The 24608-nt window shown below is 43.1% G+C and overlaps 1 protein-coding gene across 1 annotated transcript; it reads left to right on the top strand.

Annotated features, from left to right (window-relative positions):
- The first annotated feature begins 83 nt into the window (after window positions 1–83).
- On the top strand, window positions 84–23165 carry PSMG2 (proteasome assembly chaperone 2). The gene is made up of 7 exons (XM_019013984.4): window positions 84–263; window positions 3657–3828; window positions 9790–9848; window positions 15611–15729; window positions 17922–18095; window positions 21930–22050; window positions 22864–23165. Exons 1-7 carry the CDS (start codon window positions 207–209, stop codon window positions 22954–22956), a joined length of 795 nt encoding a protein of 264 aa, XP_018869529.1. The 5' UTR covers window positions 84–206; the 3' UTR covers window positions 22957–23165.
- Window positions 23166–24608: the final 1443 nt, after the last annotated feature.

Genomic DNA, 24608 nt, shown 5'->3' with positions numbered 1-24608 from the left:
GCTGCTGGCCCCTCTTCGCGGCCACCCGGCGGCCTCTTTCCGCCCTCTGAACCGGCAGTTAGCTGGACGGGCCCCAAGGGCCCGGCGCCCAGGGACTCAAAGGACCCTCCCGCGCCCCGCGAGGCTCCGGGGACTCGGGCTTCCGCCTTCTTGCTGCCCTCGTTCTTGCCAGGGCCGCAGTCCCTGCTGGCCACCCCACTGCGACCATGTTCGTTCCCTGCGGGGAGTCGGCCCCCGACCTTGCCGGCTTCACCCTCCTAATGGTGAGTCTCCGTTTGCGCTCGGGGCTGCTGCCTCCCGAGGCCCCTGCGGTGTCGCCACCCCGACGCGGGGTGTTTGGCGGTGCCTTGGGAGAAATAGGGCACTAGTTTGTATTTCATGTTTTCGGCCGGAAAAAACAGGGAGATTGTAGCCGTAGGCAGCCGTCCAAACAGAACCTTTGTCGGCTGTAAAACCAAACGTAGTCAAGTCTACAATTTGTAGTCTCTGTTTCCTGTAAAACGTGATGTGTTCGTACATTCTAGATACACTGTACTTATGTTTTGCAGGGCATCCTTCAGTTTTATCCTAGAAAGTCTTTCTACGACTAGTTTTAGAATTAGTCTTAAGCTAGCATATTATCGTTGTTAACCGGAGCACTACTGATAGGGCAATAAACGTTAACTCTTGCCGGTAGTTAGCACAGTTTTATCGCTCTTTATATTCATTCATTGTTTTAATAAAGTCTGTTATGTGCGAGTATTAGAATAAGACTAGGTGCGTGCCCTCAAAGAATTTACACTGTAGTTGGAAACATGTAATCTAAGAGCAATAAATGCTAGGCTAGAAGCTTGAAAGGATATAGAAAGGTCCTGAGATAATTGGGAGGGGAGGGACAGATGGCTTGTTAAGAAAGGCTTTATAGAGAAAGTAGTATGCAAAAGATGGAGGGCCTGTGGGCTGGGAGTAGGGGAAAGTAGGCGTTTCAGAAAGATGGATGTCTAAAACAGAGTCAGTAAGCATGGGGGACTTGAAGACTGCCAAGAATTTGGAATGACACATTGAGAGAGAATAAGCTGTAGGCCCTGTGAACCCAGAAGGCACCATTGGAAAATGCACTGTTTGGAGTGGTATAAGGCTGGAGAGAGCTGGAACTCTCATTCTTATTCATTACATATAAAACACACAACCCCAGAGAAGAGTGTTTCAAAAAGGAGGGAGTGGCCATGTCAAAAGTAGCCCAGAGATGTGTAAGGTGAAGAAAGTGTATGTTTGGATTTAGCGACATGTTAATGATGGTCACCTGGACAAACAGTTACCAGTGAAGTGGTGAAGAGGAAAGCCATATTGGAGTGGGTTGAATGAATGATAGAAAACAAGTAAAGATTTGGGTTGTATAATATATATTCAGTCATTAATTCAGAGACAGGCATGATGGCTCATGCCTGTAATCCCAGCACTTTGGAAGGCTGAGTACAGGAGGATCGCTTGAGCTCAGGAGTTCAAGACCAGCCTGGGCAACATAGTGATACCTCATCTCTACAAAAAAATAAATAAATAAAAATTAGCCAGGTGTGGTTTCCTGCACCTGTATCTCAGCTACTCGGGAAGCTGAGGCGGGAGGATCACTTGAGCCCAGGAGGCAGAGGCTGCAGTGAGCTGAAATCGTGCCACTGCACTCCAGCCTGGGCGACAGAGTGAGACCCTGTCTCAAAAAACTTTTTTAAATAAGAGATAAAGTTTCTGCTTATGTTTTCGTGGACGACTTGGAGAATTTTTGCTACATAGAGACACAAGAAATGAGGTTGCAGTTAGAGGGCTATGTGGGGTCAAGGGAGAGCCTTTTAGAATGAAAGATCTTAGAGCATGGTTACGTGCTGACGGGAATAATACAATATTGTGAGGAAAAGAAGGATGGTACAGAAGAGTTGAACCCAAGTAGCAAAATTGTTGAGAAGGGAATTACAGGAGGTAACTAGGCAATTGGTAGGTGACAACAGTGAAAAGTGGTAGAACATGCTGAGGGACAGAACATGCCCTGAAGGACAGAAAACAAAAGGAGTTGTTGGAAGAATGCAAAGGAGGAGCTACATTAAAAGGATACTTGGGGGATAGCCTCAATAAAAATTAGGCATGTATTAGATGTAGTTGGTAAGGGAATGGGAAGAAGTTTAGGTAGATTGAATAATATTGAACTTTTTTTTTTTTTTGAGATGGAGTTTTGCTCTTTTTTGCCCAGTCTGGAGTGCAATGGCACAATCTTGGCTCACTGCAACCTCCGCCTCCTGGGTTCAAGTGATTCTCCTGCCTCCGCCTCCCGAGTAGCTGGGATTATAGGCACGCACCACCACGCCCAGCTAATTTTGTATTTTTGGTAGAGACAGGGTTTCACCATGTAGGCCAGGCTGGTCTCAAACTCCTGACCTCAGGTGATCCACCTGCCTTGGCCTCCCAAAGTGCTGGGATTACAGGCATGAGACACCATGCCCGGCGCACTTTTCTAAAATACAAAATATGGGGAAAAATTTGGGCAAAAGTTTATAGTTTTGGACATGTGAAATGTGAGTTTCCTGTGACCTAACCATGTGGAGACATCCATTAGGTTGTGGAGCTCCTACATGTTCTGGGATGTAGGTAGGGATTTGGCAGCTTCATTATTTTAAGTCATGGGAAAAAGAGAGAGAGAGAGAGAGAGAGAGAGAGAGTGTGTGTGTGTGTGTGTGTGTGTGTTTAGTGTGAAAAGGTCACTTCAACCTTTCGGAATGGGTAAAGAGGCACTAATAAAACAAATGGTAAGCACACCCAAGAGTGCTTCTGTTCATACCTCGTAGCCTTTACACTTGCTTTCCCACTGCCTGGAATGTTCTTTCCCAGATCTCTATATGGCTGTCTCCTTTACCTTTTTCAGGTCTTTAGTCATTTGTCACCTAGGGTGAGTCTTTCCTCGAACACGCTACTTAAAATTGCAATCAACCATGTACACACATCCTCACACTCAGTTTATTTTTCTCCGTAGCACTTACCACTGTATATTTTAGTGTTTGTTTTGTTTATTACAGGTAAACCACTCTCACTGGAATGGAAGTTCCATGAGGGCATGAACTTTTGTTGGTTTATTTTACTGCATTCCCAGTGCCTAGAGCAACAATTGACATAGAGTAGGCATTCAATAAGTATTTGTTAAATAGTCTCAAAGGTGGAGGAGGCCCCAGCAGTTGTAGTTAATGAAAATCAATATCTAGCTATGATGTTATGATGCTTTCAGTACTAATGTAACTATTGTCTTCTGTCTAAACTTTTTGAAGTGCTGTGGGCCAGGCGTGTTGGCTCACGCCTGTAATCCCAGCACTTTGGGAGGCTGAGGCGGGTGGATCACCTGAGGTCGGTGGATCACCTGAGGTCAGGAGTTTGAGACCAGCCTGGCCAACATGGTGAAACTCCGTCTCTACTAAAAATACAAAAATTAGCTGGGTGTGGTGGTGCGCGCCTGTAATCTCAGCTACTCAGAAGGCTGAGGCAGGAGAATTGCTTCAAGCCAGAAGGCAGAGGCTGCAGTGAGCCAAGATCACGCCACTGTACTCCAGCCTGGGAGACAGAGGCAGACTCTCTGTTTCAAAAAATAAAATAAAGTGCTGCTAATTTTGGTGACTTACTGAACATATCTTTTATAATTTCAGCCAGCAGTATCTGTTGGAAATGTTGGCCAGCTTGCAATGGATCTGATTATTTCTACACTGAATATGTCTAAGATTGGTTACTTCTATACTGATTGTCTTGTGCCAATGGTTGGAAACAATCCATATGCGACCGCAGAAGGAAATTCAACAGAACTTAGTATAAATGCTGAAGGTATGTAAGACTTTACCTTGTATTTTTCCACTACAGAGTTGTTTTAAATTAGAAATAGACTTTATTGATAATTGTTTTGTAGCAAATGTTTACTTACTGCCAACTTTGTGTAGAGTTCACAACCCAATCACATTGTCCTATTCTTTTACGTCCTGGTTTTAGTTGTTGTTAGCCTCTTGTAAATGGCAAGTCTTACGAAGGTTGAGAATAAGATCATACTTGTATCTTTTTTTATTATTATTTTTGAGACGGAGTCTCACTCTCTTGCCCAGGCTGGAGTGCAGTGACGCGATCTCCGCTCACTGCAAGCTCTGCCTCCCGGGTTCACGCCATTCTCCTACCTCAGCCTCCCGAGTAGCTGAGACTACAGGTGCCTGCCACCACGCCTGGCTAATTTTTTTTATTTTTTTAGTAGAGACGGGGGTTTCACCGTGTTAGCCAGGATGGTCTCGATATTCTGACTTCATGATCCACCCGCCTCGGCCTTCCAAAGTGCTGGGATTACAGGCGTGAGCCACCGTGCCCAGCCCATACTTGTATCTTTTATAGAATTTTTAAATTTCCTTGTTTTTCAACATGGATTTTTCTCCTTCTATCCTCAGTTTTATCTCCTGTTCTTACTGGTATGTGTAACCATCACTAATAATATGGAAAGACGAAAAGTAGATTGCGCTGGACTCAGTCTTGTAGGTTTAATATATGTTACGTCAACTAAGTCTTATCCTCGTAGTCATCTTCTTCCATTATAGGATCCATAATAATATGGTATAGATAAGGCTCAAAGAGATTGACTTGCCTGATGCCGCTAATAGGTGTAGGCTTTTCCCATACTGTAAATCTTTGTAATTCCTCATTGGAGTATCAGGCTTGATTAATCAGGGAACACTGGTTATAATGCAGCACAGCACCAGGTGAGTAAGAGAAGAGCTCCTGTTGATCGTGAAGCATGGGAGCACCCAGTTACTACCTTTGATGGCTAACTGTTCTGATCTTTCAGTCTTCTGTTTACCATTTTAAGGTCAAATCCAGAGGTGACAGAAGAGCATGAAAGGCCTTTGGTGAATTGAAAGACAAATGAAGAAGCATTTTGGTTTTTGTGTCTTACTAACCATATCATTGTTCTTAGCTTGCGATAGTGAAATGTACATATGAGAAATGACCTTATTATTGAACTTCCTACAGGACAAATGGCTTTGTCAACGCAAGACTAAATTTCAGTTACTGCCTCAGAGGATAAAGGACTATAAATGGTTAAAACCAGCATTCATGACCGGGTGCATTGGTGCACATCTGTAATCCCAACACTTTGAGAGGCTGAGGTTGGAGGAACACTTGAGCCCAGGAGTTTGAGACCAGCCTGGTCAACAAAATGAGACCCCATCTTTACAAAAAGAAAAAGAAAAAAATTAGCCAACCTGTAGTCCCAACCTCTTAGGAGGCTAACTAACTTGGGAGGACTGTTTGAGCCTGGGAGGTTGTGGCTGCAGTGAACCATGATGATGCCACTGCACTCCAGCCCGGGTGACAAAGCGAGACCCTATCTTAAAAAACAAAAGCCCCTAGAATTTGTATACTTTCCACTAGTGATAACAGCTATCTTTTATTGAGTATTACTATGAGCTAAATGCCATGTCCTTTTTTTTTTTTAATGAGATGGAGTTTTGCTCTTGTTGCCTGGGCTGCAGTGCAGTGGCACGATCTCAGCTCACCGCAGCCTCCGCCTTCCAGGTTCAAGCAGTTCTCCTGCCTCAGCCTCCCGAGTAGCTGGGATTACAGGCATGTGCCACCACACCCAGCTAGTTTTGTATTTTTAGTAGAGACGGAGTTTCTCCATGTTGGTCAGGCTGGTCTTGAACTCCCAAAATCAGGTGATCTGCCTGTCTTGGCCTCCTAAAGTGCTGGGATTACAGGCACAAGCCACTGCGCCCAGCGGCGTTTACATGTAATTCATTTAATCCTTACAACGTTCTTTTTTTTTTTTTTTTTGAGACAGTTTTGTTCTTGTTGCCCAGGCTGGAGTGCAATGGCACAATCTCGGCTCACTGTCACCTCTGCCTCCCGGGTTCAAGCGATTCTCCTGCCTCAGCCTCCCGAGTAGCTGGGATTACAGGTGCCCACCACCACACCCGACTACTTTTTGTTTTTGTGTTTTTAGTAAAGACGGGGTTTCGCCATGTTGGCCAGGCTGGTCTCAAACTCCTGATCTCAGGTGATCCGCCTGCCTCAGCCTCCCAAAGTGCTGGGATTACAGGTGTGAGGAGCAACTGCACCCGGCCCCCGTAAACTTTATTTTATTTTATTTTATTTATTTATTTTGGGTTTTTTTTGAGACAGTCTTGCTCTGTTGCCCAGGCTGGAGTGCAGTGGCATGATCTTGGCCCGTTGCAACCTCCGCCTCCCGGGTTCAAGCAATTCTCCTGCCTCAGCCTCCTGAGTAGCTAGGATTACAGGCACGTGCTACCACACCTGGCTAATTTTTTGTATTTTTAGTAGAGACGGGGTTGCACCATGTTAGCCAGGATAGTCTCAATCTCCTGACCTCGTGATCCGCCTGCCTCAGCCTCCAAAGTGCTGGGATTACAGGCGTGAGCCACCGCGCCCGATTTGAGATGGAGTCTCACTCCGTCACACAGGCTGGAGTGTGGTGGCGGGATCTCGGCTCACTGTAACCTCTGCCTTCTGGGTTCAAGAGATGTTCCTGCCTCAGCCTCCCAAGAAGCTGGGATTGTAGGCGTTCACCACACACCCAGCTAATTCTTGTATTTTTTTTTTTTTTGACAGAGAGTTTTGCTCTTGTTGCCCAGGCTGGAGTGCAATGCCAAGATTTTGGTTCACTGCAACCTCCACCTCCCGGGTTCAAGCAATTCTCTTGCCTCAGCCTCTGGAGTAGTTGGGATTACAGGTCCACGCCCCCATGTCCAGCTAATATTTTGTATTTTTAGTAGAGATGAGGTTTCACCATGCTAGTCAGGCTGGTGTTGAACTCCTGACCTCAGGTGATCCAACCACCTTGGCCTTCCAGAGTGTTGGGATTACAGGCGTGAGCCACCACGCCTGGCCTAATTTTTGTATTTTTAGTAAAGACAGGGTTTCACCATGTTGGCCAGGTGGGTCTTGAACTCCTGACCTCAGGCAGTTCACCCGCCTCAGCCTCCCAAAGTGCCGGAATTACAGGTATGAGCCACCACGCCCAGCCCTCATAAACTTTTTTTTTTTTTTGAGATGGAGTCTTGCTCTGTCGCCCAGTCTGGAGTGCGGTGGCATGATCTCGGCTCACCGTAAGCTCTGCCTCCCGGGTTCACGCCATTCTCCCGCCTCAGCCTCCGAAGTAGCTGGGACTACAGACACCCGCCATCACGCCCGGCTACTTTTTTTGTATTTTTAGTAAGATGGGGTTTCACCATGTTAGCCAGGATGGTCTCCATCTGCTGACCTCATGATCTGCCCACCTCAGCTTCCCAAAGTGCTAGGATTACAGGCGTGAGCCACCGCGCCCGCCCCTTTTAAAGCATCTGTGATTTCACCATTTATCTACCCAAGCTTCACCATAAATTTGATGTTCTTGCTTCAGTTTAAGCAGAATTCATGTTGCTCTGATAGGGGCACTTAATGCCTTATCCTTCTTAGTGCCTCAAACAAGATCCTTTTCAGGCGTGTTACAGCAAGTCAGTACAAGTTTATTTTGGTGCAAAATGTTTTCATAAGTACACATTTTCTGTGAACTTTTTGAAGACCCCTCATATATCCGATTGTTGTGCTGTGCCCTTGAAATCTCTTTTACTCTAGAGCAGTCCCTTTTTTTTCATCACAAACCGATTTATTGAAGAAAAGACTGGGTGTATTGTTTTGTACAATGTCCCACCTTCTGATTTGTCTGATTACGTCCTCTTGTCACTTGGCTTGTTGTTCTAGACCCTGTATTTTCTGTAACTGGAGTTAGCTCTAAAGGCTTGATTAGATAAAAGGTTAATGTTTTGGGGCAGAATACAGAAAAGGTGTTGTTGTTTTCATAGTGTATCACATCAGAAGAAAAAAGTACTAGGAAACAGGAACCTAACAACAAAAAGAATTGCATAGGCCGGGCACGGTGGCCCACGCTTGTAATCCTAGCACTTCGGGAGGCCGAGACGGGTGGATTGCCTGAGCTCAGGAGTTCGAGACCAGCCTGGGTAACATGATGAAACTCCGTCTCTACTAAAATACAAAAAATTAGCCCGTTGTGACGGTGTGCACCTGAAATCCCAGCTACTCAGGAGGCTGAGACAGGAGAATCACTTGAACCCAGGAGGTAGAGGTTGCAGTGACCCGAGATCACACCATTGCACTCCAGTCTGGGTGATAGAGCGAGACTCTGTCTTAAAAAACAAACAAACAAAAAACAAAAATTAGCCAGGCGTGGTGGTGTGCTCCTGTAACCCCAGCTACTTGAGAGGCTGACACACAAGAATCACTTGAACCTGGGAGGCAGAAGTTGCAGTGAGCCGAGATCGCACCACTGCACTCCAGCCTGGGTGACAGAGTGAGACTCTGTCTCAAAAAAAAAAGAATTGTATGATACGCTGATGAGGAGAGTATTGCTATCACCGAAGTGGTAGCTTACATTTTAAAAAGCTTAGCCTGTCCACCCCCTACAGATACATTCTTTTCAAACCTAGGTCAGTTGAATTGGACTACATGTGTTTGTCACAGATAGGTTAGAGGCTGAATAATCTGTGCCTTAGTCTCTTTTCCCTAAATTTATACCCTTTTCCCTAATTCCTAAACTTCCTTTGGACTGAACATACCTAGTGCTTGCTAGATTTGCTGAGTTCAGCATACCCCCCAGTCACACCACATCACGCTAGCCATAGGAGACAATTTCCGAAAGACCTGTAACAGTAGAGACCTGATCCACCAAAGGATTTGCTGTTATTTGCAATCTGTTTATAGTAACCAACACTTACCCCTTAGCACAGTAGTAATCCTGTGTCCTTAGAGAGTATTTTATCCCTGACTCAGGAGCTTCTCATTCTTTTTTTTTTTTTTTTTTTTTTTGAGATGGAGTCTTGTTCTGTTGCCCAAGCTGGAGTGCAGTGGCGCGATCTCTGCTCACTGCAAGCTCCGTCCCCCGGGTTCACGCTGTTCTCCTGCCTCAGCCTCCTGAGTAGCTGGGACTACAGGTGCCCGCCACCAAGCCTGGCTAATTTTTTTATTTTTTAGTAGAGACGGGGTTTCATTCACCGTGTTAGCTAGGATGATCTTGATCTCCTGACCTTGTGATCCGCCCGCCTCAGCCTCCCAAGGTGCTGGGATTACAGGCGTGAGCCACCATGCCCAGCTGCTTCTCATTCTTAGAAATGAAATTGGGCAGGGAAGCCTTAAGCATTTCTAGAGTGCGCCCCTTGTAGAACCTGATGAAAGCTATGGCTCCTTTTCCTAGTAAAAAATAGAAACACATTGACTCACATGACATTTTATGTTATTTCAGATTCTTTAAAAAGTTCTAAGGAACACACATGTACCTATTTCAGGATTTTATTACATGGCTAACATTCTCCTACCTTTTACTGTTTTTTCTGTTAATCCCAATGAGTGTTGCTGTTCTCTGGAGACAAAGAGGGGCGAATATCAAAAGCCAAAAAGTTCCGTTTTCTTAAGGATGATTTTATTTGTCATAATACCAGAAATTTTCAGGGGAATACTTCTCTGGTTTTGCAGTTAAAGTCAAAAGAAAAATAATTTTTTATATTTTCTTACAGTTAACTTTTCAGAAATGAATCTGTTCCATAGAATAAAGCCCACTGGCTCATTTTAAGGTACTTCTAAAAGGTCTTATTTTAACCAGATGTCATATATGTTCCGTATTTTAATTATTGAAAACATTTAAATGCAAAAGGTATTATAATTCAATTTTTGTTTATCATAATAATTTCAACTTGTATAACTTCACTATCATATGATTTCATTTTCTTGTTTTTATAGTGTATTCATTGCCTTCAAGAAAGCTGGTGGCTCTACAGTTAAGATCCATTTTTATTAAGGTTAGTATGTTGTAGTTTGCCTTTTTGTTTATTAAAGTGTAATGAGAAAATAAGTAACATTAGGAATTAAGATTCAAAAATTACTACTGTTTTTACCATATGTACAGTTAAGATCTGATTCTACAGAGAAATAATCTTACAATATTTCAGATGTGTTATTGTCTTTTCATGATTATATAGAAAGGAAGTAGGGCTTTTATCTTGAGTGTTAACATATTTTCAGTTCGGGTAGCATTGGTGAAAAAATGTAAGCATATTAATATTAGAGGTTTATTCCATTTGTATTACATTTCAGCTGGTGGCATCTACATATAAACTATGTATATATCAAATTATGTATATGTCATAAAATATTCTGAATCTGACTTCTTTCCTCCTCCACTGCTGTCATTGAGTGCAAACCAGTGTCATCTACATGCCCCTGACTCTAACTTGCTGATCTACCTCCCACAGACAGCAGCACTGATGATCCTCTCAACGTACACCACATCACTACTCTCTTTGAAACCCTCCAGTGGCTTCTCCTCTCACTCAAAATTGTGATCCAGGAAAAGGGGCTCGCTTCCTGATGCACTGTGACACCAGGTTTTTGAGACAAGAAAGGCTTTATATTGCAAATTGACTCCCAAGGAGACAGGAGTCGAGCGCAAATCTGCCTCCCTGTGCTGACTTCAAGGCAGTGTTTTTATTAGAAAAGGTTCAGAGGGTGGATTCTGAGATCAGTAGGTGAGCGATGGAAGGAAAGGGGACATCTGGAAGGTCCTTGGGCATGCACAGTTATCTCTTCATGCTAACTCACAGGGCTCATGTGCCAATTCAGGGGAGTGAGTATGAAACGTGGTGATGGAGAGTCAGCTTGCGACACCAGGAAGATTGTTCTCTGCAGACTCCACTTGGCCATATTGGTTCCAACCAATTTCAGCCAGTTCTTTTATCCCATAAGGGGAGGAAGTTTCAGTATTTTAGCAAGTAGTTTCTTATCTGCCACCCTGCAAACTCAATAATTTCTTTCTTTCTTTTTTTTTTTTTTTTTTTTGAGACAGTCTCCTCTGTTGCCCAGGCTTAAGTGCGCTGATGTGATCTCAACTCACTGCAGCCTCTGCCGTCCTGGGTTCAAGTGATCTTCCTGCCTCAGCCTCTGGGATTACAGGGACACGCCACCACACTGGCTAATTTTTGTATTTTTAGTAGAGACGGGGTTTTGCCATGTTGGCCAGGCTGGTCTCCAACTCCTGCCCTCAAGTGATCCACCCGCCTTGGCCTTTCAAATGCTGGGATTACAGGTGTAAGCCACGCCCAGTCCAAACTCAAGAATTTGTTAGTCATTGGTTTCTTTAACTCTTTGAGGATGGTTTCAAATTCACAGCCCTTACTGTGGCCTATGAGGCTGTATATCTGTGCTGTCTAATACAGTAGCCACTAGCTACATGTAACTATTTACAGTTTAATTCATAAATTTAAAATTCAGTTCCTCACATTCCAAGTTCACAGGAGCCCCATATGCAAAAAGCCAGCATAACAAGAGTCATGCTCACAGGAGCTCTGCCAGACTGCTGCTTTGCAGAGCCTAACCTGCAGCCACACTGGCTTCCCTGTGTTGTTAGACATTAAGCTCATCCTGTCTCAGTCTTTCCACTAGTTTCTCTGCCGGAATTCATTTTCTTAGAGACTCAAATGGTTTGCCTCCTTTAGTGTTTTCTTAAATGTTTCTTCATCAGAAAGGCCCTCCTAAACAATCCTTTCTTCCTTTTTTTTTTTTTTTCTTGAAACAGGGTCTCTCTTGCTCTGTCACCCAGGCTGGAATGCAGTCGCGTGATCTTGGCTCACTACAACCTCTGCCTCCCAGGCTCAAGCCATTCTCCGACCTCAGCCTCCCGAGTAGCTGGGATTACAGGCATGCACCACCACACCCGGCTAATTTTTGTATTTTTTTGTAGAGGTGGGGTTTCGCCATGTTGCCCAGGCTGGTCTTGAACTCCTGAGCTCAAGCAGTTCATGCTTCAGCTTCCCCAAAGTGCAATGGCGTGATCTCAGCTCACTGCAACCTCTGCCTCCTGGGTTCAAGTGATTCTCCTGCCTCAGCCTCGCAAGCAGCTGGATTACAAACGTGCCATTGTGCCCGGCTAAGTTTTGTATTTTTGGTAAAGATGGGGTTTCACCATGTTGGCCAGGCTGGTCTCAAACTCCTGACCTCAGGTGATCCACCCACTCCACCCACCTCAGCCTTCCAAAGTGCTGGGATTACAGGCATGAGCCACTGTGCCCAGCCCTCTTTTTTTTTTGAGGCAGAGTTTCACTCTTGTCACCCAGGCTGGAGTGCAGTGGTGCAATCGCAGCTCACTGCAACCTCTGCCTACTGGGTTCAAGCGATTCTCCTACCTCAGCCTCCTGAGTAGCTGGGATTACAGGTGCCCGCCACCGCACCTGGCTAATTTTTGTATTTTTAGTAGAGATGGGGTTTCACCATGTTGGCCAGGCTGATCTCGAACTCTTGACCTCAGGTGATCTGCCCGCCTCAACCTCCCAAAGTGGTGGGATTACAGGTGTGAGTCACCACACCCAGCCGAAAGTAAGCTTCTGAAGGGAATGATGAAGTGTCATTTACTTTTATATCCCCAGCTCATAAGATAGTGTCATGCACATAGAGAAGCTCTCAGTAAATATTTGCTGAGGGATTTTTTGGAATGACCTGAGGTATCATCTTTTCTGGAGGTTAGAAATACAGGATTTTAGTGACATGGTTAACTGCGTAGTACTTTTTATTTTAACTTTTTTTTTTTTAGATGGAGTCTTGCTCTTGTCGCCCAGGCTGGAGTGCAGTGGCGTGATCTGAGGTCACTGCAACCTCCGTCTCCTGGGTTCAAGCGATTCTCTTGTCTCAACCTCCTGAGTAACTGGGATTACAGGTGCCCGCCACCACGCCTGGCTACTTTTTGTACTTTTAGTAGAGTTGGGGTTTTGCCATGTTGGCCAGGCTGGTCTCACACTTCTGACCTTAGGTGATCTGCCCACCACAGCCTCCCAAAGTGCTGGGATTACAGGTGTGAGCCACTGTGCCCAGCCATTATTTTAACTTTTTATCGAAGTATGACGTACATGAGAAAAGTGCACAAATCATAAATATACAGCTTGGTGAATTTTCATGCAGTAAACCCTCTGTGAAGCCAGCTTTCAGATCAAGACATAAGAGCATTGTCAGCATTCCAGAGGACCCCATAATGCGTCCTAGTCAGTATTCTATTGGTGGAATTCTGTGGTATATACTTACAGCTATCTAGCTTCCTTTCTCAACATTCCGTTTGCAGGGTTCACCCATGTTGTTGGAAGTAGCCATAGTTCATTCATTCTCATTTCTCTGTGGTGTTAAGTTGTATACATAAGCCATAATTTTTCCATGGTACTTTTGATGCTACATTTGATTATTTCCAGTTTGAGACTATCATGAATAGTGCTGCTAAGATTATTTTTAATTCTTATACTAGAATCACTGCTTTCTTTAGTTAACATTATATACCCAAAGTTTTGCAGTTAGAGTTGGTAACATTTTTACATTGTGCCACATGGCTTTTTGTTCTCTTTCTAATCAGTGTAAGTTGAAAAATTATTTAACGTATAATATAAATTTTTGGCAGCTGGAAGTAAAGAGTGAATTTTTTTTTTTTTTTTTTTTTGAGACGGAGTCTCGCTCTGTTGCGCAGGCTGGACCGCAGTGGCATGATCTCGGCTCACTGCAAGCTCCACCTCCTGGGTTCACGCCACTCTCCTGCCTCAGCCTCCCGAGTAGCTGGGACTACAGGCGCCCACCACCACGCCCGGCTAATTTTTTTGTATTTTTAGTAGAGACGGGGTTTCACCGTGTTAGCCAGGATGGTCTCGATCTCCTGACCTTGTGATCTGCCCGCCTCAGCCTCCCAAAGTGCTGGGATTACAGGCGTGAGCCACCGTGCCTGGCCACAAGACTAATTTCAAAATAGCAAACATTTATTGAGCATTGATTCTTTGTGCTGATACTGTTCTAAGTACTTTATATTTATTACTTAATCCTCATGACAATCCTATAAGACGGATACTAATATTACCCTTATTTTTCAAAGGAAACACTGAAGTACAGAAAGGTTAAGCAGTTGCCTGACACATGATCTTAGGGAGGCAGGACCAGCATTCTAACCCAGGCAGCCTGGCTCCAGAGCTTGCCTTTTTTCTTTTACTTTTTTTTTTTTTGAGACAGGGTATCACTCCACCCAGGCTGGAGTGCAGTGGCACAACTATGGCTCACTACAGCCCTGACCTCCGAGGCTCAAATGATCCTCCCACCTCAGCCTCCTGAGTACCTGGGGCTACAGACGTGCACTACCATGTGTAATAATTTTTTTTTTTTTTTTTTTTTGTAGTAACAGGGTCTCACTACATTGCCTAGGCTGGGCTTTAACTCCTGGGCTCAAGCAGTCTACCCACCACGGCCTCCCAAAGTGTTGGGATTACAGGAGTGAGCCACCATGCCTGTCCCAGAGCCTGCTTCTCTTAACTGCTATACTAGACTACCTTCTTATTTTAAAAGTTAGCCTGCATTTCTCTTACCTGCATTTTTAATTTTATTGAGTAGTTATTTTATGAGCAGTCTTTGAAAAATTTTCATAAAGCGGGCTCCCCCTGAAATTTTATAACCCACATTCCAGATTTACCAGCTGTGAACGTCTTGCCACACCTGCTTGATCTCTCGCTATGCGTGTACACAGTTTCCTTCTTCGAAACAATCCAGAAGTAGGCTAGCAATGGTCACCCCTACATACTTCCGCACACATCTTTCAAGAACAAGGACACCATTACCACACCCAAGAAAACCAGCATTTAATGAATTTATTCAGGAGTATCATCCAACATACTCAAATTTCCACAGCTGTTCCGAAAGTATCCTTCAATTCTGGATCCATTGATGGTTCACAGGTTGTATTTGGCTGTTACATCTTTTTAGTTGTTATCCTTCGGAGTAAAACTGGCCTGCCCCTCTTTCTTTCTTTACAATATTGACTCCTTCGAGGAACCGGGGCTGGATGTGGGGCATTCTCCATTCATCTGATTGTTTCCATGTGACCAGATTCGGGTCACAAATTTCTGGCAAGAACCCTTCACAGATGACCATGTATTGGTTATTAGGTAACAATAGATTACTTAAGTAGAGAACTGGGAAATTGTCCTTTGTCCATCACAGTAGAATTTTTTTGAAATCTAGATTCCTCATGATTCATTGATTTCTTTTCTTTCTTTTTTTTTTTTGAGACAGTTTCACTTGGTTCCCCCGGCTGGAGTGCAATGGCACAATCTCGGTTCACTGCAGCCTTCACCTCCTGGGTTCAAGTGATTCTCCTGTCTCAGCCTCCTGAGTAGCTGGGATTATAGGCACCTGCCACCATGCCCCGCTGATTTTTGTATTTTTAGTAGAGATGGGGTTTTACCATGTTGGCCAGGCTGGTCTTGAACTCTTGACCTCAGGTGATCCGCCTGCCTCCCAAAGTGCTGGGACTACAGGCGTGAGCCACCATGCATGGCCATTGATTTCTTAATTATAAAGATACATTAGATAATTCATTGCTCTTTATCATTCACTTTCGGTCTAAGCACAGTAAGTGGATCTGAAAATAATTTCAGTATATATAAATTATGTATCATTATCACATAAAGTTGATGAAATAGTATATAGAATGTTTGTATGCTCTAAGACTAACTTTTAGATTTTCTTTTTATTCTCTCAATGGTGTGCAAAGTATAAATCAAAGCCATTCTGTGAAAAACTGCTTTCCTGGGTGAAAAGCAGTGGCTGTGCCAGAGTCATTGTTCTTTCGAGCAGTCATTCATATCAGCGTAATGATCTGCAGCTTCGTAGGTATGTTCCTGCCTCTGGAAAGTTATTTTTGGTATGGTTTATACTATGATAATTTCGCTATTAAAAAGTTAAACTCTAAAAGCCATGTAGATCCTTACCTCTTCTTACTGGAGTTTAGAAAGAGGGGGGTAAGAGAAGGTCAGGAGATGGGAGGGAGTACAGTTAGGCAGATCTTTTCAGTTCCTGTGAGCTTAGTAGAGTTGGGGCACGGGGAAGACATCGTGTAGAGAGAGAGAGTTTGGGAACCATGTTTTTAGTGTTTCCCGTCACATACATGGCAACATCACAGAGCTCAGCTAATTGAAGAGAATAAGCAGAAAAGGTACTCAAGATTTATAAAGTTGATAACTTTTGAAAGGTTAATATTTTCAGTTATTTCCATATATGCTACCTTGAAAGATTAATATTTTCAGTTATTTCCATATATGCTACCATTTTTTAAAAAACATTTACTTTTTGTAGAGACAGGGTCTAGCTATGTTGCCCAGGCTGGTCTCGAATTCCCAGGCTCAGGCAGTCTGCCTGCCTCAGCCTCCCAAAGTATTGGGATTGCATGTGTGAGCCCCCCGCACCTGGCCACATGCAACCATTCGTATTTGCAGAAATCCACTTGCCTAAAGGGTAGCTCCCTGGCATGTCAGAGTGAGTTCTTAAATGTAAGACAGAGTATCCCAGAAATAGAACTATAAGCTATCATTACCACATAAAGTTGATAACATTTCATATAGAATACTCTTATACTCTAAGATGTAGCTTTTATTTATTTATTTTTGAGACGGAGTCTTGCCCTGTCACCCAGGCTGGAGTGCAGTGGCATGGTCTCAGCTCACTGCAACCTCCACCTCCTGGATTCAAGCGATTCTCCTGCCTCAGCCTCCTGAGTAGCTGGGATTACAGGTACCTGCCGCCACGCCAGACTAATTTTTGTAATTTTAGTAGAGGCTGGGCTTCACCGTGTTGGCCAGGCTGGTCTCAAATTTCTGATGTCAGGTAATTCGCCTGCTGGGCCTCCCAAAATGCTGGGATTACAGGCATGAGTCACTGTGCCCATCCCCAGGATGTAGCTTTTTTTTTTTTTTTTCCTTTTTTTTTTTTGAGACAGAGTCTTTCTCAGTTGCCCAGTTCTCAGTTGCCCAGGCTGGAGTGCAGTGGTGCAATCTCGAGTCACTGCAACCTCTGCCTCCTGGGTTCAAGCGGTTCTCCTGCCTCAGCCTCCCGAGTACCTGGGACTACAGGCGCATGCCACCACACCCGGCTAATTTTTTGTATTTTTAGTAGAGACAGGATATTGGCCAGGCTGGTCTCGAACTCCTGACCTCAGGTGATTTGCCTGCCTGGGCCTCCCAAAGTGCTGGGATTACAGGCGTGAGCCACCACGCCCGGCCCCAAGATGTAGCATTTAGATCATTTATTTTTTATTTTTTATTCTTTTTTTTTTTTTTTTTTTTTTTGAGACGGAGTCTTGCTTTGTCGCCCAGGCTGGAGTGCAGTGGCGCGATCTCGGCTCACTGCAAGTTCCACCTCCCGGGTTCACGCCATTCTCCTGCCTCAGCCTCCCGAGTAGCTGGGACTACAGGCGCCCACTACCACGCCTGGCTAATTTTTTTTTTGTATTTTTAGTAGAGACGGGGTTTCACCGTGTTAGCCAGGATGGTCTCGATCTCCTGACCTCGTGATCCGCCCGCCTCGGCCTCCCAAAGTGCTGGGATTACAGGCGTGAGCCACCGCGCCCGGCCTTTATTTTTTATTCTTTTGGGGATGGAGTCTCGCTCTGTCACCCAGGCTGGAGTGCAGTGGCACAGTCTTGGCTCACTGTAACTTTTTTAGATGATGTAGATCATAACTTTTATCACTTAGACACCTATAAAACCAGGATGAAAAAATACCAATAAGCCAAGAGTTACCTTTCAAAATGAGCTAATTTCCAGAACTTTCACAGAAGACATTACAGGCTTCATGGCAGAAGGGAGGAAAGCTGTGGGAAATTTTTGCAATGGGCTTGCCTAAGTGTTTCTGTCTTTTTATATTGTCTCCTAAGTAAGTAGCACATCAGAGCAATATTTTTTACTTAAGTCTGCTGAAACTTGTGTTTTGCCTGTGCAGCAGACTATATGGAGACCAAGAGAATTTCAGCTAAAGAACCGATGTTTGCCTTAGAGTTTTTAAAAAGTTAACTATATGATTATTTCTAGTACTCCCTTCCGGTACCTACTTACACCTTCCATGCAAAAAAGTGTTCAAAATAAAATAAAGAGCCTTAACTGGGAAGAAATGGAAAAAAGCCGGTGCATTCCTGAAATAGATGATTCCGAGTTTTGTATCCGCATTCCGGGAGGAGGTATCACAAAAACACTCTATGATGAAAGGTGAGTTTGTTTGCCTGTTCATTTGTTTCCCACTATACTTAAAAATGAAATTAATGCAGTGAGCTGAGATCGTGCCACTGCACTCTAGCCTGGGTGACAGAGCAAGACTCCGTCTCAAACAAAAAACAACAACAACAACAAAAAACAAAATTAAGTCAGAGAATGTATTGGATTACTTACTGAAACTTTGAGAATATATTGATAGGCCGGGTGCGGTGGCTCACGCTTGTAATCCTAGCACTTTGGAAGGCCGAGGCAGGCGGATCACGAGGTCAGGAGATCAATCAAGACCAGGAGATCGAGACCATCCTGGCTAATATGGTGAAAACCTGTATCTACTAAAAATACAAAAAATTAGCTGGGCGTGATGGTGGGCACCTGTAGTCCCAGCTACTCGGGAGGCCGAGGCAGGAGAATGGTGTGAACCCGAGAGGCGGAGTTTGCAGTGAGCCAAGATCGCGCCACTGCACTCCAGCCTGGGAGACAGCAAGACTCCATCTCAAAAAGAAAAAAAGAAAATATATTTACAAAACTGGTACTATTTTAGAGCTCTTGCATTTAGGGGAAAGATTTAAACTTGGTTATAGAAGAATTGGTTTCTCAAAAGCCATATTTAATGCTTGTATTTTGTGTGACTTTTTAGGGATTCTAATACTTATTCTTTGCAACCTCTACACGCACACTTTTTTTTAATTGTGGTAAAATACACATCGTGCAAAATTTACATACATTTATCACACATTTTAACTATATTTAAGCGTACAATCAAGTGCCATTAATTCACAGCATCTGCATCCATCAGCACTGTCTGCTTCTAGAACTTTGTCGTCATACTAAATTAAAAAATCTGTACCCATAAATAATAACTCCCAACTTAATTTCTGTAAAATTGGTGGTGATGTTCCCATTTTCATTTCTTATTTTAATAATTTGAGTCTTTTCTTTTTTTCCTAGTCAAGCTAGCTAAAGATTTGTCAGTTTTGTTTTTCTTTGAAGAACCAGTTTTGATTTTGCTGATTATTGCTTTTCTATTCTCTATTATTCTATTAATCTCTATTATTTCTCTCTTAACTAATCTTTATTTTCTTCCGCTAGCTTTGGATTTGGTTTGCTTTTTTTTCTCTTTTCCAAGGTGTAAACTTAGGTTATTAATTTAAAAGTTTTTTTCTTTTTTACTGAATGTGTTTACAGCTGTAAATTTTCCTCTTAGCGCTGTTTTCACTGCATGCCCTAGGATTTGACATGTCGTGTTTTCATTTTCACTCATGTCAGTATTTTCTCATTTCCCTTGTGTTTTTGTTCCGTGTTCCTCTCTTGTCCCCCTTGCAAACACCTACCTACTTTCTAAGAGTCAACTCACCCTTCACCTCCTGTCTGCAATCTTGCCTTTTCCTGTCTTCTAGACAAGGAAGTTGCGTCTGCACTCCCACTGCACTCCACCTCTTCTATACTTTGTTGCACTTACTTTACCAGTCAATCCTCCTAAACTTTTGCTTCTGACCAAGACAGAGTAACTGATATCAGACTTGCCCTCCTGCCATAAAAATACTGGAACCTGACAATTTATGAAACAACTGTTTTCCAGACACTGGACTACAGGCAGCACACAGCTGTCATCCCTAAGAGAAGGCAATTTTAAGTCTACAGTTGCCTGGCTTTCTGCTTGAGATACTTTCTGGACTGCAGCACAGGGAGCAGAATCCAAGCAGAGCTGAGTGGAGGAAATGAGTTAAGACTACAGGGAGGCCGAGGCAACTGGAGATACAGGGCAGAGAATCCGAGGGCAGGGGTGCTGCTCATCAGAGTCCAGGGGTCTGTTTCCTTGGGTCTGTCTTCTTGGGTATAGGGTGAAACTATGAGGACAGGCAAGAGGACAGGCAAAAGAACAGCTTCTGGTTAGCTATAAGCTTGCCCACAAAGTTAGCAGTGATAAACAGAAAGTATTATAAAAGTTAGACCTACTCAGCATCAAACATTCAGGAAATGCAGATTTTACCCTGAAGAAACAATATTTAAAATACTCAGTTGTATCAACCAGAATAAAATAGTTCCAAATAAAAAAGTAATAATAATAGTCATCCTCTGCCTTTCTTTTTAACAGAAAACCAGAGGGTAATATTGAAATGATTATCCCACACTGTGTTACAAACTAATAAGAGGCGCGATAAGCTGAAGAGCATACCCCTGCGCTTTCCAAGTTAGAGCCTTGAAAATGCAAGCACAGCCTGGGAGCCAGCCTTCTCCAGGCGGGAGCCTTGCCTGAGGCCATCACAGCAGACGCATTTAGGAACTGGAATTTTCTGAGCCATCAGAGCTCATAGTGGTTCCATACAAAGATTGAGAGCCCCTAAGGTGTTTGAGAACCAAGTACTGGGCTAGGGTGAGTGAGGCTAACAGTTTCTACTTGGTAGTTTTTAGAGACAGAAACTAAAGTTAGCCTGGTATCATCTGAGACTTCTGAACGTACACATCAGAGTCTCCTCGGTGCCTTTCCTTCCTTAGAACTCGGCTCACTTTTATTTCTGTAGCTCTCTTCTCTGTCAGTCTCGTGCTTTCAAGTTTTGGCATGGCATTTTTCTCATAGTTCTTGGTTTTAGGGTGTTAGGAGTAATTTTTGCATTTATTGGCAAGCAGGAAACTTTTTGCATTGGTGAATCTCCATCTCATCACTAGCTTGAGGCGTTTATAGTATGATAGGAGACTATGTTTTGGAGTTAGAGAGACCTAAGTTCATGTCCCATCTCTGCCACTTACTAGATATAGAACTTTGGGCATGTTAACTATGTATTAAATCTTTTTTTTTTTATTTGAGACAGAGTCTTGCTCTGTCTCACGCAGTTCTCCTGCCTCAGCCTCCTGAGTACCTACAGGCGCATGCCACCATGCCCAGCTAATTTTTATATTTTTAGTAGAGACAGGGTTTCACCATGTTGGCCAGGCTGGTCTCGAACTCCTGACCTCAAATGATTTGCCCACCTCGGCCTCCCAAAGTGCTGGGATTACAGGCTTGAGCCAGCGCGCCCAGCCTGTATTCAATCTCTTTAAATCTGTTACCTCATAAAAGTAGCTAATACTTCTTTCATATTTACTGTGTGGTCACTGTTTTAAGCATTTTGCCTCCACTACCTCCTTTCAGCCTCACAACAACCTGTGAAGTAGGTTCCATTATCATCCCCCTTTTATAGATGAGGAACACCCCTGGTTAAGTAACTTGCCCAACATATCTGGTAAGTTGAAGAGCTAGAATCTGAATCCTGGTGTCTATCTTTGTTCCCGTTATTCCAAACTGATTCACTTATAAAATGGAGCTAATTATAGCTTCTTCAGGATTATTACAGGGATTGTCATAAAATTTGCAGATAATGCTTAACACATAATAACCACTCAGCGTTTTTGGAAGAAGTAGGAACTTTTATTTCCTTTAATGATTCCATTCTCTTCCACATTTTCCCTCACTGCTTTAGATAGTAACTAGGTGTTATTTTCTTTCAGTCTCTGCTGTGGTGCTTCTGAAAATTACTGTCTTCTGAAGTAGGTTTGGGGAGTAGGTCAGAACATACCTTATCTGCTATAGCCAAGGACAGAAAGGCTGGTTTTTCATGCAGCCGTGGGGTGAGGCATGATTGTGCGTGTTCCCCAGTGAGTGTTACAGGGGCCTGCTCTCACAAGTAGAAAACTCTGTGTGGGGCAAAGGGAGATGATAAGTGATCTTACGATGTGACGTCTTTTCCTTTCCTAAACCAGGTAGGTTATCGTAGCTGTAAAAACAGACACACTAGAGTCAGCTCTTGTACCCTGTGAAAGAATACTGATTCTTATTTTTATTTCTTGTAGCTGTTCTAAAGAAATCCAAATGGCAGTTCTGCTGAAATTTGTTTCAGAAGGGGACAACATCCCAGATGCATTAGGTCTTGTTGAGTATCTTAATGAGTGGCTTCAGATAATCAAACCACTTGTAAGTTCTGCGATAGCTTAAGCCTCATCTTTGGTTGTATTCATTAACTTGCACTTTATATACTACCTAAGTAGACCAAGTAAGTGAACGTTTGTATTAGATATAGACATATCTTTACATAAAATTTAGTTTAAGCTGAACTTTTGAAAATTAGAGGACAGTTAACCAACCTATTATTTACAGTTTTTTCATTAAAGCTGACTTTCCAAAAAGGAAAATCCTTAGTTCTTCATTGTACTTACTATTCATGTTAGATTAATTATGCCAGACATAGTCTTGCAATAATAAAAAGCCTTCTGTGGAATTCAGGAATTTTTTTAGGGAAGTAAAAAGTATTGCTATGTGAGCAATACTGTAGCTATTGAATATGTATTACAGTTGATATTTTTCTCTGTTATGCAATGAGAGCATTACACCCAGGGAAGTGAGTTAGCCTTTAGGCATAACAGAACACTGAGCATAAGGCTGCTTTCTAAGATGGGTAACTAGCTTTTTAATTCATGCTTTTGCCAAGAACAAATTGATACAAATCACATAACGCTGATTTTTTTTTAATCCCTATTCTTTTTGAATGTGATTTTCCCTAATAAACTTCATCTACAGCCTTTCTGGCATATCTTTATAATTTGGAACTTAAAGAAATTTATCTTCAGTTGACATGAAGACAAAGAAACTTTATTTTTCCTGAACAATAAAACCTGGCTATAAAAGTGCCAACCAAAAGGAACACAAAAGGAGAGTTTTATAATTCACTTTAAAAGGAGATTTGATGGTAAAGTTTAAAGATTAAAATATTTTATTCTTCAATTACAGAGCGATGACCCCACAGTATCTGCCTCACGGTGGAAAATACCAAGTTCTTGGAGATTACTCTTTGGCAGTGGTCTTCCCCCTGCACTTTTTTGATCTAATTTCTGTTTTATACCTTATACCCAAAACACTTACTACTAACATAGCTGTTAAACATTCTATACAAAAAAATTGTATGATCTGGTATTAGGAAATTACTTTCACAGTAAATATCAAAGAAAAAAGATTAAGGGTCTCTTTGCCATGCTTTTCATCATATGCACCAAATGTAAATTTTATACAATAAAATTTTATTTCCTAAGTAATTTTGTCTTAAATGTATTTTTTTTTAATTTCAGACTCTCTGTTAGCTTCCTAGTTTGTCTCTAATAAATCACCACAAACTTAGTGACTTAAAACACACCAGTTTAATTTTTTCATTAACTAATTAATTAATTTTCATTCTGTCTTTTAAGTAAAATGAGACGAGGTCTTGCCATGTTGCCCAAGCTGATCTCAAACTCCTGGGCTCAGGCAATCCTCCTGCCATGTCCTCCCAAAGTGCTGAGATTACAGGCATTACACCACTATGCCCAGCCACAAATTTGCTTTTAAATTCTGACTTCTGAGTTCTAGAAGTCAGAAATCCAACAATGGGTCTGACGAGACTAAAGTCAGGGTGATAGCAGGGCAGTGCTCCTGAGGAAGGCCTTAGGGAGAATTTGTGTTCTGCTGTTTCCAGCTTCTAGAGGCTGCCATATTATTTGGCTCATGGGCCCTTCTATCTTCAAAGCCAGCAGCTTAGCATCTTCAAATCTCTCACTTATAAAAGGACCCTGTGATTGCATTGGGCCCACCCCAATAATCCAGGATAGTTTCCCCATTTTAGAATAATTTTACTATAAAAGAAATAATAAAAATAGTTACCATTTTCAAGTGCCTGCTGCATACCAGTCACTGTTCACCCCTAGTCTTTGGGATGTACGATTTCACTGTGTTACCTCTGTGCCTTGGCTTTCTCATCTGTAACACAAGGGCTTGTAATATTTAAGGATACACCTACCTCCCAGCACTCCGGAAAGGTTTCCTTTTGATGATATGTAAATCATTCTGGATTCTGTGGCCTATTTCTGTTTCCCTTTTGGTTAAAATATGAAATGGGGGTTGACGTCAGCAAGATGGCAAAATAGGAAGTACCAGTCCTCATTACCCCACAGAGACACCAGTTTAATTTATAGACCAAGATACCAGAAACCAGTTAAGTTGCAGTATCCCCAGGTGAGTGCAAAATTAAGAACAGCCACGTTGAAATGAGTAAGAAGAGTCATTTCACTTTACCCCAACCCAGGATGACAGCCCAGCATGATGGCGAGAGTACGCCAGCTCCTGGCTTTTCCCTGGGTTGAAGGGGGCAGACTCGGTGAGGGGGAGAGAGGTAGAGAACGTTGGAGCATGTGACCAAGATTCTGACTCTTTCGTCTTGTCTGACTTGGAATACTGACAGAACTGGCATCCTTTGGATGTCTGGAGTCTGCTAAAAGCACGGGAGAGTTGGAGGATCGTTTGCCGTGCCACCAGAGCCTGTAGTACCACAGACAGGCCAGTGTGGCTGGACACCACCAAGAGAAATCACCCAACTTGCATTTTCTCTCCCAGGAGGAATGGAACTTACACGCCAGCATTCCAGCTTTTTGTAGTGCTGCCCAAGGGACTGTTGCCCATCTCATCTAACTTGGGGTGCTTATAGGAAGCTGTCATGCTTTGCCAGA

This window comes from Gorilla gorilla, chromosome 17 (assembly GCF_029281585.2).
Source record: "Gorilla gorilla gorilla isolate KB3781 chromosome 17, NHGRI_mGorGor1-v2.1_pri, whole genome shotgun sequence".
NCBI lineage: Eukaryota > Metazoa > Chordata > Mammalia > Primates > Hominidae > Gorilla > Gorilla gorilla.
The sequence above is the reverse complement of the archived record's forward strand: the minus strand, read 5'-3'. Positions and strand labels throughout refer to the sequence as shown.